Here is a 13767-nt window from a genome sequence, read left to right on the forward strand (position 1 = left end):
GATGGCGGGATTTTGTTTTTCCCCTTTTGACTCCACTTAGAAATTTTTTAACATTTCTCAGCACACTGAATAATGCCATTGAAAACTAGAACTCTCCCTGCAAAAAACAAGCCCTCACACAGCTACGTGGATAAACAAAAGAGTTATGATTTTTTAAAAGTGGGGAGGAAAAAAAACAAAATGAAAAAAAGGCCCGCATTCTTAACCTTCCAACACAGCTGTTCCTGTTGCAGTTCATGACTGTATTTCGACCTACACATGAAAATGATGATCATTATAACCTTTTTAGTATAATTAGTTAATCGAACACCCGACTATGTTCCTACAAAGTCCCTACATTTGGGCAAAGTTGCCTAGAAGAACTGATACTGTTTTGAAGACAAAGGACAGTCACACAAAATATTGATTGTACCTAGGCCTCTTTCACACGGGCGTCATTTTGACGCAAAGTAGGCGAGCCAAAAAATTCCATCTGTTAGAACCAGTGGTTTTCTATGGGTTCCTTTAGACGAACACTGCACAGGAAAAGATAGGACGTATAAGCGTTATTTTAACACCGAAATGTCAAAGACTTGTCCTATCTTTTGCAGAAGACTCCATAGACTCCTATAGGAGTCTATGGGAGATGTCCAAAAATGGGATCGGGAGGGAGTTTAGCTAAACAATGACAGGTGCCTCTAGTGAGTCATTTAAAGTAGATTTCGGGGATTCGACATTATTTCACCGCAGCCAGGCATATGAATGGAGAATAAAATCATGAAGAGTAGCCGCAATTTTTTAGCGCTGCTATCGTAGCGTCAAAATGACGCTCGTGTGAAAGAGGCCCAAGACTTCTCTTTTGTTAAATCCTCTTGCATTTTGTTAATTGACAAAAATAAACAATTAAGACTTCTATTTCTGAAAGCATTCTTAGGGCTCTTTCACACAAGTGTCCTTTTGACACAATGTAGGTGCGCCAAAAAAAATCACACCTGGTAGAAACAATGGTTTCCTATGGAAACATGTAGGCGTAGGAATTTTACCTGCACCCAAAAAGCGCTCCACCAAAAAAAGGACCTCAGTGACTGAAGTCCACTAACTCAAATCTTCTGTTGCGCAAAAGGACCTGACCCATCTTTAGCGCGACGGGTGCAGGGGTTTCCATAGACTCCTATGGGAGACTATGCCAGCAAGCCAGCAAAGGAAGAATGAGGGATTCCCAGTAGCAGGGACAGAAGGGTTACCCTGCAGGCCATAATTACACTGACTGTCATTATGCCTCTTAGCCCTTAAACTACCCAGTAGCAGCACAGATGTTAATGGGTAGTTCAAGGGCTAAATGGCATAATTACAGTGAGTGTAATTACCTCCTGCAAGTAACCATTCTCTCCCAACTACAGGGAATTTCCCCACAGTGTGGAGAGGGAGAGAGAGCAGGGCTGGAGGGCTTTCCCGAGGAAATTCCCTATAGCAGGAGAGAGGAACAGGGCTAGAGAGCGTGGAGCTAGGGGCGACTCTCCTAGGGAGTACCTCATGGCAAGGAAAGAGAGAGAGGGGGCAGGGCACACCTCTAGCCCTGCCCTCTCTCCCCCTGCTACGGGGGATTCCCTCGGGGAGTCCCCTCTAGCCCTGTGGGTACAAACAGGAGCTAACAGTGGGATATTTAAAACTTGCTGTTCGGGACTTCATGGCTGCTGCCATGATCTCTCTCTCTCTCATCCCTAAACTCCCGATCAGCAGCAATGTAAATATGTGACTTTAGTGCTAATTAAGCTCGGGACTTGTGCACACAAAGAGCATCCATTCACGTGTTTTTGTGCGCAGTTAGTTGTTTTTGGTGTGCTGAATTTGGCTGGATTTTGGAGCATGTAGGTCCCTCGTGTGAAAGAGCCGTCACTTTGCAGCATTTTTCCACACCTGCTTAAAACTTTTGCAAGGTAGTATATATTGTTATTATCCTAACATGACAATGCATGGGCAATAGCTACTTCTGTATGGAGATTTGGGACTCATTGATTCAGGGCATAACTAAAGGCTCAGGGGCCTGGGTGCAAAAGGTCAGCTCAGACCCTCCCCACCCCGTACCCATACCTAACCCGTGATGCATACAGCTGCAAAACGAATTTACATACATGATCTAGCCCCATGGTGTAATCTTTCCAAACATAACTAATTTCCTGCTCTACATGAAAATTGCCCCTTAGATCACTCTCACACACACTCTGCTTTTTACCACTATTAGCGCGGTGAACCAAGCTCTGTGCTTACCACAGTACAAGATTCCCATTGATTTTAATGGGGTTACTCAGACCTGTGCTCGAACGCATTGTTTTTAACAACGTGATTTTCAATGGCTGTCTATTCTATTTTTGTGTTTTTAACGCCTCTCCTCACCATAGGGTGCATTAAAAAGTGCTATCAAATGCTGTACCATAAGTTCAAAAATGTCGCTCCAAATTGCAGTAAAAATGCCAGAATTTTGATCTGCATTTTCTGAATGCATGTGTGAGAATGGCCTTGGGGTGTGGTCATGATTTTTGTTGTACTTTTGAACCACAATTAAGAAAAACACATTAAAAAAACTGCATGTGGTATTCAAAGACCACATACGTTTTTAAGAAACTGCATACACTACTAAAAAATGCGCTTTTATGTATTTTTTAATTGTGTGCAATTATGTACAGGGAGATTTATAACTTATAGATAGATAGATAGATAGATAGATAGATAGATAGATAGATAGATAGATAGATATGAGATAGATACATACCCCGGACCACTTTTCTGTGTGAGAGGGGAAGCAGGGCATAAAGATGCGGCCACCATAACACTTTGTCAGCAGGAGCAGCAGTATGATGACATCATCACCCTCCTCCACTCCACTGCGTACCGTGCATCTGCCTCCCCCCTTCTCCTCCCTCCTCCTGTGCTCGGCTTTCTCTCCGGCCACACCTCACCAATCACGTGGAGGGTGGCCTCTTGGCCCCCTCAGCGCAGAGGCCTGGTCGCCATTGTGACCTCTGACGGTACACCTATGAATTGAATCAATATGCCATAAATGTCTGTGATGTGACAACCCCATTAAACTATAGTACAAGATATTTCATATAGCTCGGGGCCTACTACTTCTACATATTTCAGTTGGAAAAACAACTGATCGCTCTTGCATTTATTCTCAATGACAATCCATGTAGTGATTACACTCAGCAAGTCATTTCTAATTACCGCCTCTTCCTTGGTATGTTAAAATCTCATTATCATGCCAGAGGCTGGAGACAGGTAAAACCTGCGCACAAATACTTTGCTGAAGTTAATTGTCCCTGAATAGTCCCCTAAGTGCCATAACAATACTACTTATAGCGGGAGAACCATTATGTCATACCGCCAAGGTATACAGCAGGTTAATGGCATGCCACAGCGCTGCTTATGTCTCCTTGAAGCTGGTGGTAAAGGAGCAATAAACTTATCCTCATGATACAATATTACTATTGTGCAGAACGCGGGACTTCATTAAAAACTGAAGTAACTGAAGTCATTTCATGCATAGTTTAGCTTATTATCATGTGTCCCTACAAGACCAGTGTTTGTCACGTTTTGGGAGTGTAGCGTAATATTCTTATCTACAGATGCAGCAGAGTTTAACTTTTTGTGCCATCATTTGTTTATTCTTTTACACTGGGCTTTATTGTGTTAATATAAGAGAACAAAAACTTTTTAGTGGCTTGAGGTAGGAAAACTTTCTATGGCAAGTTATTACAGGCAAGTTTAAATTGTCTTCTGCAGTACATATGATGTTCATAGACATGTGCCCTCCCTAAACAGCACACCATCTGGTCAAACAAGGTACTGCAAGTACCTTAATCTGCCCTTGTTAACCTCAAGGGAGCTGCACTGGTGGTCTTTATTGTATTCTCTCAACTATATATATGAAATATCCAGAAAATGGTATATATAATATATATATACTTTTTCGTAGCTACTGCCACTAAGACTGTCCTGTATATGGTGTGACAGACATTGTACTTGTGTCTGATATCTGCTGTCTACCAAGCAGAACAAAGTTTCAGTTTTCAGTGCGGTCTCCATGTGATCTATGTACAGAGGTGGTCGTGCGTGACTCTCACCTTCTGTATAACCTGCTAAGATTACTCCCCGCTGTTCTCTGTCACATCCCCCTCACCTCCGACACTAATGTGCCATGTCTTGACCATCCCATGCTGTTCTGAAATATGGCATTCTACACTTCTATGTATTTTGACTTTTTTTAGAACCTTTGCTTCTACCTGCACAGCATTATAATCTATTGTTTCCTGTTATCAGCTATTACAGACAATAGAGAGCCAAATTGTATTGTTCTTTTAACTCTCTATGACCATAATCACTACTTTATATCATGTATAACCAGTGCTTATAATCTCCAGTGACATTTACATGCACAACTGTGAGATCACCCACTTCTCTTATAATGCTCCCATACTTTTAGTAACTGCTCTCTTTTAAGGTTAGTGGCCCTTTAATTCTGCCTGTGTCTTCTCTACTTTGAGATGTGTGTTCTGCTGCTCTTTATACTTACTGCATTCTTGTATTAGTAATATTTTATTATCAACATGAACATAAAAATAGATAATTGTCTGCTGAGATCCATAAGCAGATACTCGAGATACTGTCTACAACCTGCCTTTGTCAGAGAGTAGCTTGTCTTAGCTCAGGGATCCCAACAGAAATGTCATTCTGACAATTACCCTTCAGCCTCCTACTTCTAGGCCTAGTAAAAATTAGTTAATAACATAGAGTTTCACTACAGGCTGCAAAGTGAATTTCTCCTTTGTTCATCAATCTATTGTAATGACATCTAGTGGTCATTGCGAAAACTGCAATAAATCGTCTTTTTATATACATGGATGGACAAAATGAAAAATGATCACTGTCTGTTTTACTTGTGAAAATCTAAGCTTGTATGTCCTGATCCTATGAGTGTGCATCTTATCTTTCCAGGAACGGTTTATAGGGAATGTTTTGAGAATGGTACCTGGGCGTCTTGGATGAACTACTCACAGTGCGTGCCCATTTTGGACAATAAGGTGAAGGAATTTAAATTAATATTTTAGATCACAGAATATAGTTACTTCGGGTGCTGCAAACGTGTTACAGAAAAGTGCTATAAAATATATTGCTATCAATGATTTGAGAACATATGTGGAGTATTTTATGTGCCAGTAATGGAGATCATTTTATATATAAAAGTAATCTACATAAACAGTGGAGTGACTGTGTGCAGAAATTACTTATCTGTACTGATGCTGAGATATATCCTATATTACAATCCAGAGCTGCACTCACTATTCTGCTGGTGGAGTCACTATGTACATTGCATTACGTATCCTGTACTGATTCTAGATTACATCCAGTATTATACCCCAGAGCTGCACTCATTGTTCTGCTGCTTGAGTCACTGTGTACATACATTACTTATCCTGTACGGATCCTGAGTTACATCCTGTATTATACACCAGCGCTGCACTCACTATTCTGCTGGTGGAGTCACTGTGTACATACATTAAATTACTTATCCTCTACTGATCCTGAGTTACATCCTGTATTTTACTCCAGAGTTGCACTCACTATTCTGCTGGTGGAGTCACTGTGTACATACATTACATTACGTATCCTGTACTGATCCTGAGTTACATCCTATATTATACTCCAGAGCTGCACTCACTATTCTGCTGGTGGAGTCACTGTGTACATACATTAAATTACTTATCCTCTACTGATCCTGAGTTACATCCTGTATTATACTCCAGAGCTGCACTCACTATTCTGCTGGTGGAGTCACTGTGTACATACATTACATTACTTATCCTGTACTGATCCTGAGTTACATCCTATATTATACTCCAGAGCTGCACTCACTATTCTGCTGGTGGAGTCACTGTGTACATACATTAAATTACTTATCCTCTACTGATCCTGAGTGACATCCTGTATTATACTTCAGAGCTGAATTCACTATTCTGCTGGTGAAGTCACTGTGTACATTACACACTTAGGCCTCAGTCACACGGGCGTTTTTTTGCGCGATTTGCGGATTGCATAACGGATGCGCATCCGCAAATCGCGTGACCATGGCCGACGATTCGCGTTTTCAGCTAAACGGCCCCGCTGTCCTCTGCCACAGATGTGGCACAGCTGTGGCAGAGGAGAACGATGTTCGTCCATTGAAAGCAATGGGCTGCCGGCAAACGCTGGATGAATTTACGGGGAAGGGCTTAAAATATAAGCCCTTCCCTGAAAACCATCCTGAAAATGTGTAGAAAAAAAAAAAAAAAGTATACTCACCTTTTTCCTGCAGCCGGAGTTCAGCTGCGTCCGGCCGGCAGTTCTCCTGAACTGCTCTCTGTAGTATTCAGCAGGCGGGGATTTAAAATCCCCGGCTGCTGAATGGGCTGCCTCTGATTGGGTGAGTGAGTGCTGCCTCTGATTGGCTGAGCGCAGGGACCAATCAGAGGCAGCTCTCAGCTGTCATTCAATAGCTTGCCACCAGCCCATTACTTTCAATGGAGCCGGCTGTATTGCCGACTCCATTGAATTCAATGTGCGAACATCGTTCTCCTCTGCCACAGCTGTTACAGCTGTGGCAGAGGAGAACGATCTTTAAGTATATGTTCTCAATGGGGTCGGCGCTGCTGCCGCCGGCCCCATTGAGCACATATATCGAACACAACGATGCGCAGAACGAAGATAGGCGCGTTCTGCGAATCGTTGTGTCCTATAATTTATCGGACATAAAAAACGGACATGTGACTGATCCCATTGGGATGCATTGGATCTATAGATCTGCAGATCACAAACGCATCCACAGATCGGACCAAAAAACGCTCGTGTGACCAAGCCCTTATCTTGTAATGGTGTCAGAACTGGGTCTCCACTGGCCCCAAGTATGACCAAAGCATTATAGGTTAATCCCTCTTGGCAGCAGTCTCTCCATTAATGGAAAATGGAGGGGCAGGATAGGGATACACTTTATTATGCAGTACCTGAGGATCATCATGGCATACAGAGGCAAGAGCCAGCTTTACAGACTACACTGGGTAATGTTTGGCAAGGAGTCAGGATGTGCGCCTTGAGTCACTTTAGTCTGTGATGATATTGACTATTAATTTCACAGTAAAAAGCCACAATGCCCTAAGATATCACTCATGCCATAATAATCTGTATCTATTATAATAGAGTTTATCCTCCAGGCAGGGATTATAATTACTGCTCCCTAAACGGATTACATGTCCTGTACTAAGGAGTCTCAGCCTAACGAAATCATGTTCTTGTCTCCAGCGGAAGTATGATATGCATTACAAGATCGCCCTCATTATAAACTACCTGGGACACTGCATCTCCGTCCTGGCGCTAGTCATTGCATTTCTGCTCTTTTTGTGTTTAAGGTAGGTTTCTTAATGATATCTTCTTCATTGTTCGGAATAAGAAGGAAGAGCTTGGTGATTTAGCCTGGGGATTAGTAGAAGATGAGCATATAATGTGATCGGAGCAATGTACAACTAATAGGAAATAACTAAGGACTGATAGCCTAGCCATTCAAGGTCATGCCCCAATACGTGCCCTAATACCCAAAGGATCAGCCTACACTTGGTTACTTTCCATATGTACTGCTAGGACATGTGAAGATTATAAAGGGTGCTCCCTCATATATGAGCAAGACCAGACAGCTGCATTGGTGAACTCAAGCTATTCATATATTACAGAGACAACCATTCCGGTAAATAACCCCTTGCAGTACTAAAAAAATTTCCCTTCTCCTCTGGGTCCTCGGCTGTAACTTAGGAAATAATAAGTGATCAGTCTGAGAGAAATATCGCCCAAGTTAATGCGCGGATTGAAAGTAATATCTGACAATATCTGAATCGGTACGATATTGTGCTTTAAAAATTCCCCATATGAATGCACCGTTACAATGTATCAGTGCAAGTAAATTGTATCGGTCTGAAGTCCACTCTATTCACCTCCCAGGAAATGTATAGATTGAATCAAACTTAGCAAACTTTTAGCTGTAAGAAGTATCAGGCCAGGACAGGTGTTCAATCCCTCGATGCAAACAAGAATGCTCTCATTCACTGACAGCACATAGAGTTGTTGAGCATGCTGATCAGTTGAAACATATAAACACAGAAAGTTGCATAATGTGCAGTGAATAAACTTTATTTACATAGGATTGACTGACCCCCTAAAATATTGTATAGAGGAAAGAAACATGCAGGAAAGGATCTGGAATAATGACTTACAATTGAAGTTCAAATATAGTTTTCAATGTCTTTACCTCAAAAGAAGCTCAGAAAGTTCTCAGACAAGTAGCAGAACTGTGTAATACAGCCTCAGCCCAGTGCGTCTCCAGGACGCCTGACTGGATGGATCAAAGAGACTTGTGCTATTAGGAAAATGTAGAAAAAAAGGAAACTAGTGAGAAAAATTGGCAGATCTGAGCAGAGCAAACCATGGGAACATGACAGCATATATAATATGTGTTCTCCTTACACTTAAAGCTCCATTTAAAGGGAAACTGTCTGCTCGAAGAAAAACTGCAGGGACCATGCTATCGAGCAGCACCTGAGCAGATTGATATATAGTTTTATGGGGACAAAGTCAGTGTAAGGGCTCGGTCAGACGAGCTGTTTTTTTTTTTGCGCATGAATAAGCGAGCAAATTTTTAAAAAAACGCCGGATGCATGTGTAAAAAACGCGTGACCGAAGCTAAAAAATAACACATAAAATAGTGCGGCCCCATTGAAAGCAATGGGAGAGGATCGCTATCCGCTGCTGCGGCTGGAACAGCTGTAGCAAAGCATTCTTTGAATGTGAAACCCTAGGATGTTTTCACATGCAGGGGTTTCACCTTTTTTGTCAAAGGGGCCAGTAGCAGCATCGCCGGCCCTACTGAAAACACAGTGTTCAGTGATGAGGGGACTCCACACAGAGATGAAGAAATCCCCTGCCACAGCAATAATTTTCTTCCATTGCTTTCAATGGGGCCGTTGCTGCTGCCGCCCGATTGAAAGTGATGGGATGAAGGCAACTCCCGCAGGGACCAATGAATGGCTTTGATTGGTCACAGCACTCAGACAATCAGAGGCAGTGCTTACAGGAGGCATAGATTTTTCAATCCCAGGCCAGAAGAAATGAAGAAGCATAGTGCCAGGGACCTGGAGAGAAGACTTGCCAGAGCAGGACAGCGCTTCTAGGGGATGTATTTTTTTTCCTGCAGCTGGGGCTTATTTTAGAGTAGGGCTTATATTTTAACACCCCCTCCCCACTACCCCCCAAAATCCCAGCAGGGGTTGTCTTGATCACATTGCTTTCAATAGGACAGCAGCAGTGCCGGCCCCAGTAAAATCAAAGGGAGACGATCACTGCTCTGACATTCCTGCAGGGAGTCCTTTCATCACTAAACATTGAGACAGTGCTGTGGAAGGCTGTGGAGGTGTTATTAGTGATTGCTAGCCTTCCCAGTATGTACAGTCATATACAGAGAGCTGCTAATCACTGATAGGACCACCCATTGGATTGTTCAGCTCAGAATAAGCAAATATATAAATTAATACAATACAAATTATACAGAATCTTTCCTCATAAGATTATATATGAATCTGTTCAGCTGCTCCTGCTCTATAACAGGATGCCTGCAGTTTACAAAGCAAGTTCCAGCTGACAGGTTCCCTTTAAAATATTCTTATTAGAACTGTAAATGAAGAAATGAATTACTACCATAATGCTGCCCCCTATGTAGAAGAATATAACTACTATAATGCTGCCCCCTATGTAGAAGAATATAACTACTATAATACTGCCCCCTATGTAGAAGAATATAACTACTATAATACTGCCCCCTATGTACAAGAATATACCTACTATAAAACTGCCCCTATGGACAAGAATATAACTACTATAATACTGCCCCTATGTACAAGATTATAACTTCTATAATACTGTCCCCTATGTACAAGAATATAACTACTATAATACTGCTCCCTATGTACAAGAATATAACTACTATAATACTGCCTCCCATGTACAAGAATATAACTACTATAATACTGCTCCCTATATGTACAAGAATATAACTACTATAATACTGCTCCTATGTACAAGATTATAATTTCTATAATACTGTCCCTTATGTACAAGAATATAACTACTATAACACTGCCCCCTATGTACAAGAATATAACTACTATAATACTGCCCCTATGTACAAGATTATAACGTCTATAATACTGTCCTTTATGTACAAGAATATGACTACTATAATACAGCTCCCTATATGTTCAAGAATATAACTACTGTAATACTGCCCCCTATGTTCAAGTATATAAGTACTATAATACTGCCTCCTATGTGCAAGAATATAACTACTATAATACTGCTTGTATGTAGAAGAATATTACCACTGTAATACTGCCCTCTGTGAGCAAGAATATAACTACTATAATACTGTCCCCAATGTACAAGAATATAACCACTATAATACTGCCTCCTATGTACAAGAATATAACTACTATAATACTGCCCCCTATGTACAAGAATGTAACCACTATAATACTGCCTCCTATGTACAAGAATATAACTACTATAATACTGCCCCTATGTACAAGATTATACTTCTATAATACTGTCCCTTATGTACAAGAATATAACTACTATAATACTGCCCCCTATGTACGAGAATATAACTACTATAATACTGCCCCCTATGTACAAGAATATAACCACTAAAATACTGCCCCCTATGTACAAGAATATAACTACTATAATACTGCTCCTATGTACAAGAATATAACTACTATGATACTGCCCCCTATGTACAAGAATATAACTACTATAATACTGCCCCTTATGTACAAGAATATAACTACTATAATACTGCCTCCTAAGTACAAGAATATAACTACTATAATACTGCCTCCTATGTACAAGAATATAACTACTATAATACTGCCCCCTATGTACAAGAATATAACTACTATCATACTGCCCCTATGTACAAGAATATAACTACTATAATAGTGCTCCTATGTACAAGAATATAACTACTATAATACTGCCCCCTATGTACAAGAATATAACTACTATAATACTGCCCCCTATGTACAAGAATATAACTACTATAATACTGCCCCTATGTACAAGAATATAACTACTATAATACTGCCCCCTATGTACAAGAATATAACTACTATAATACTGCCTCCTTTGTACAAGAATAAAACTACTATAATACTGCCCTCTATGTACAAGAAGATAACTACTATAATACTGTCCCCTATGTACAAGAATATAACTACTATAATACTGATCCCTATGTGCAAGAATATAACTACTATAATACTGCTCCCTATGTGCAAGAATATAACTACTATAATACTGCCCCCTATGTACAAGAATATAACTACTATAATACTGCTCACCATGTACAAGAATATAACTACTATAATACTGCCCCCTATGTACAAGAATATAACTACTATAATACTGCTCCCTATGTACAAGAATATAACTACTGTAATACTGCCTCCTATGTACAAGAATATAACTACTATAATACTGCCTCCTATGTACAAGAATATAACTACTATAATACTGCCCCCTATGTACAAGAATATAAGTACTATAATACTGCTCCTATGTACAAGAATATAACTACTATAATACTGCTCCTATGTATAAGAATATAACTACTATAATACTGCCCCCTATGTACAAGAATATAACTACTATAATACTGCTCCCTATGTGCAAGAATATAACTACTATAATACTGCTCCCTATGTACAAGAATATAACTACTATAATACTGCCCCATATGTACAAGAATATAACTACTATAATACTCCCCCTATGGACAAGAATATAACTACTATAATACTGCCCCCTATGGACAAGAATATAACTACTATAATACTGCCCCCTATGTACAAGAATATAACTACTATAATACTCCCCCTATGGACAAGAATATAACTACTATAATACTGCCCCCTATGGACAAGAATATAACTACTATAATACTGCCCCCTATGTACAAGAATATAACTACTATAATACTGCCCCTATGTACAAGAATATAACTACTATAATACTGCCCCCTATGTACAAGAATATAACTACTATAATACTGCTCCCTATGTACAAGAATATAACCACTATAATACTGCCCCTATGTACAAGAATATAACTACTATAATACTGCTCCCTATATACAAGAATATAACTACTATAGTACTGCTCCTATGTACAAGAATATAACTACTATAATACTGCCCCCTATGGACAAGAATATAACTACTATAATACTGCCTCCTATGTACAAGAATATAACTACTATAATACTGCCTCCTATGTACAAGAATATAACTACTATAATACTGCCCCCTATGTACAAGAATATAACTACTATCATACTGCCCCTATGTACAAGAATATAACTACTATAATAGTGCTCCTATGTACAAGAATATAACTACTATAATACTGCCCCCTATGTACAAGAATATAACTACTATAATACTGCCCCCTATGTACAAGAATATAACTACTATAATACTGCCCCTATGTACAAGAATATAACTACTATAATACTGCCCCCTATGTACAAGAATATAACTACTATAATACTGCCTCCTTTGTACAAGAATAAAACTACTATAATACTGTCCTCTATGTACAAGAAGATAACTACTATAATACTGTCCCCTATGTACAAGAATATAACTACTATGATACTGATCCCTATGTGCAAGAATATAACTACTATAATACTGCTCCCTATGTGCAAGAATATAACTACTATAATACTGCTCACCATGTACAAGAATATAACTACTATAATACTGCCCCCTATGTACAAGAATATAACTACTATAATACTGCTCCCTATGTACAAGAATATAACTACTGTAATACTGCCTCCTTTGTACAAGAATATAACTACTATAATACTGCCTCCTATGTACAAGAATATAACTACTATAATACTGCCCCCTATGTACAAGAATATAAGTACTATAATACTGCTCCTATGTACAAGAATATAACTACTATAATACTGCTCCTATGTATAAGAATATAACTACTATAATACTGCCCCCTATGTACAAGAATATAACTACTATAATACTGCTCCCTATGTGCAAGAATATAACTACTATAATACTGCTCCCTATGTACAAGAATATAACTACTATAATACTGCCCCATATGTACAAGAATATAACTACTATAATACTGCCCCCTATGTACAAGAACATAACTACTATAATACTGCCCCCTATGTACAAGAATATAACCACTATATTACTGCCCCTAAGTACAAGAATATAACTACTATAATACTGCTCCCTATATACAAGAATATAACTACTATAGTACTGCTCCTATGTATAAGAATATAACTACTATAATACTGCCCTCTATGTACAAGAATATAACTACTATAATACTGCTCCTATGTATAAGAATATAACTACTATAATACTGCCCCCTATGTACAAGAATATAACTACTATAATACTGCTCCCTATGTGCAAGAATATAACTACTATAATACTGCTCCCTATGTACAAGAATATAACTACTATAATACTGCCCCATATGTACAAGAATATAACTACTATAATACTGCCCCCTATGTACAAGAATATAACTACTATAATACTGCTCCTATGTATAAGAATATAACTACTATAATACTGCCCCATATGTACAAGAATATAACTACTATAATAC

General features: G+C 39.3%; 1 protein-coding gene across 2 annotated transcripts in view; it reads left to right on the forward strand.

Annotated features, from left to right (window-relative positions):
* LOC136586754 (corticotropin-releasing factor receptor 2) overlaps positions 1 to 13767 on the forward strand; it is a 251085-nt gene that overhangs the window by 183975 nt on the left and 53343 nt on the right. For both annotated transcript variants that reach the window (XM_066584954.1, XM_066584955.1), the window contains 2 exons: positions 4975 to 5060; positions 7312 to 7418. In XM_066584954.1, coding sequence (XP_066441051.1) covers positions 4975 to 5060; positions 7312 to 7418 — 193 coding nt within the window. The remainder of the gene's footprint in view (positions 1 to 4974; positions 5061 to 7311; positions 7419 to 13767) is intronic.

Source organism: Eleutherodactylus coqui, chromosome 12 (assembly GCF_035609145.1).
Source record: "Eleutherodactylus coqui strain aEleCoq1 chromosome 12, aEleCoq1.hap1, whole genome shotgun sequence".
Taxonomy (NCBI): Eukaryota; Metazoa; Chordata; class Amphibia; order Anura; family Eleutherodactylidae; genus Eleutherodactylus; species Eleutherodactylus coqui.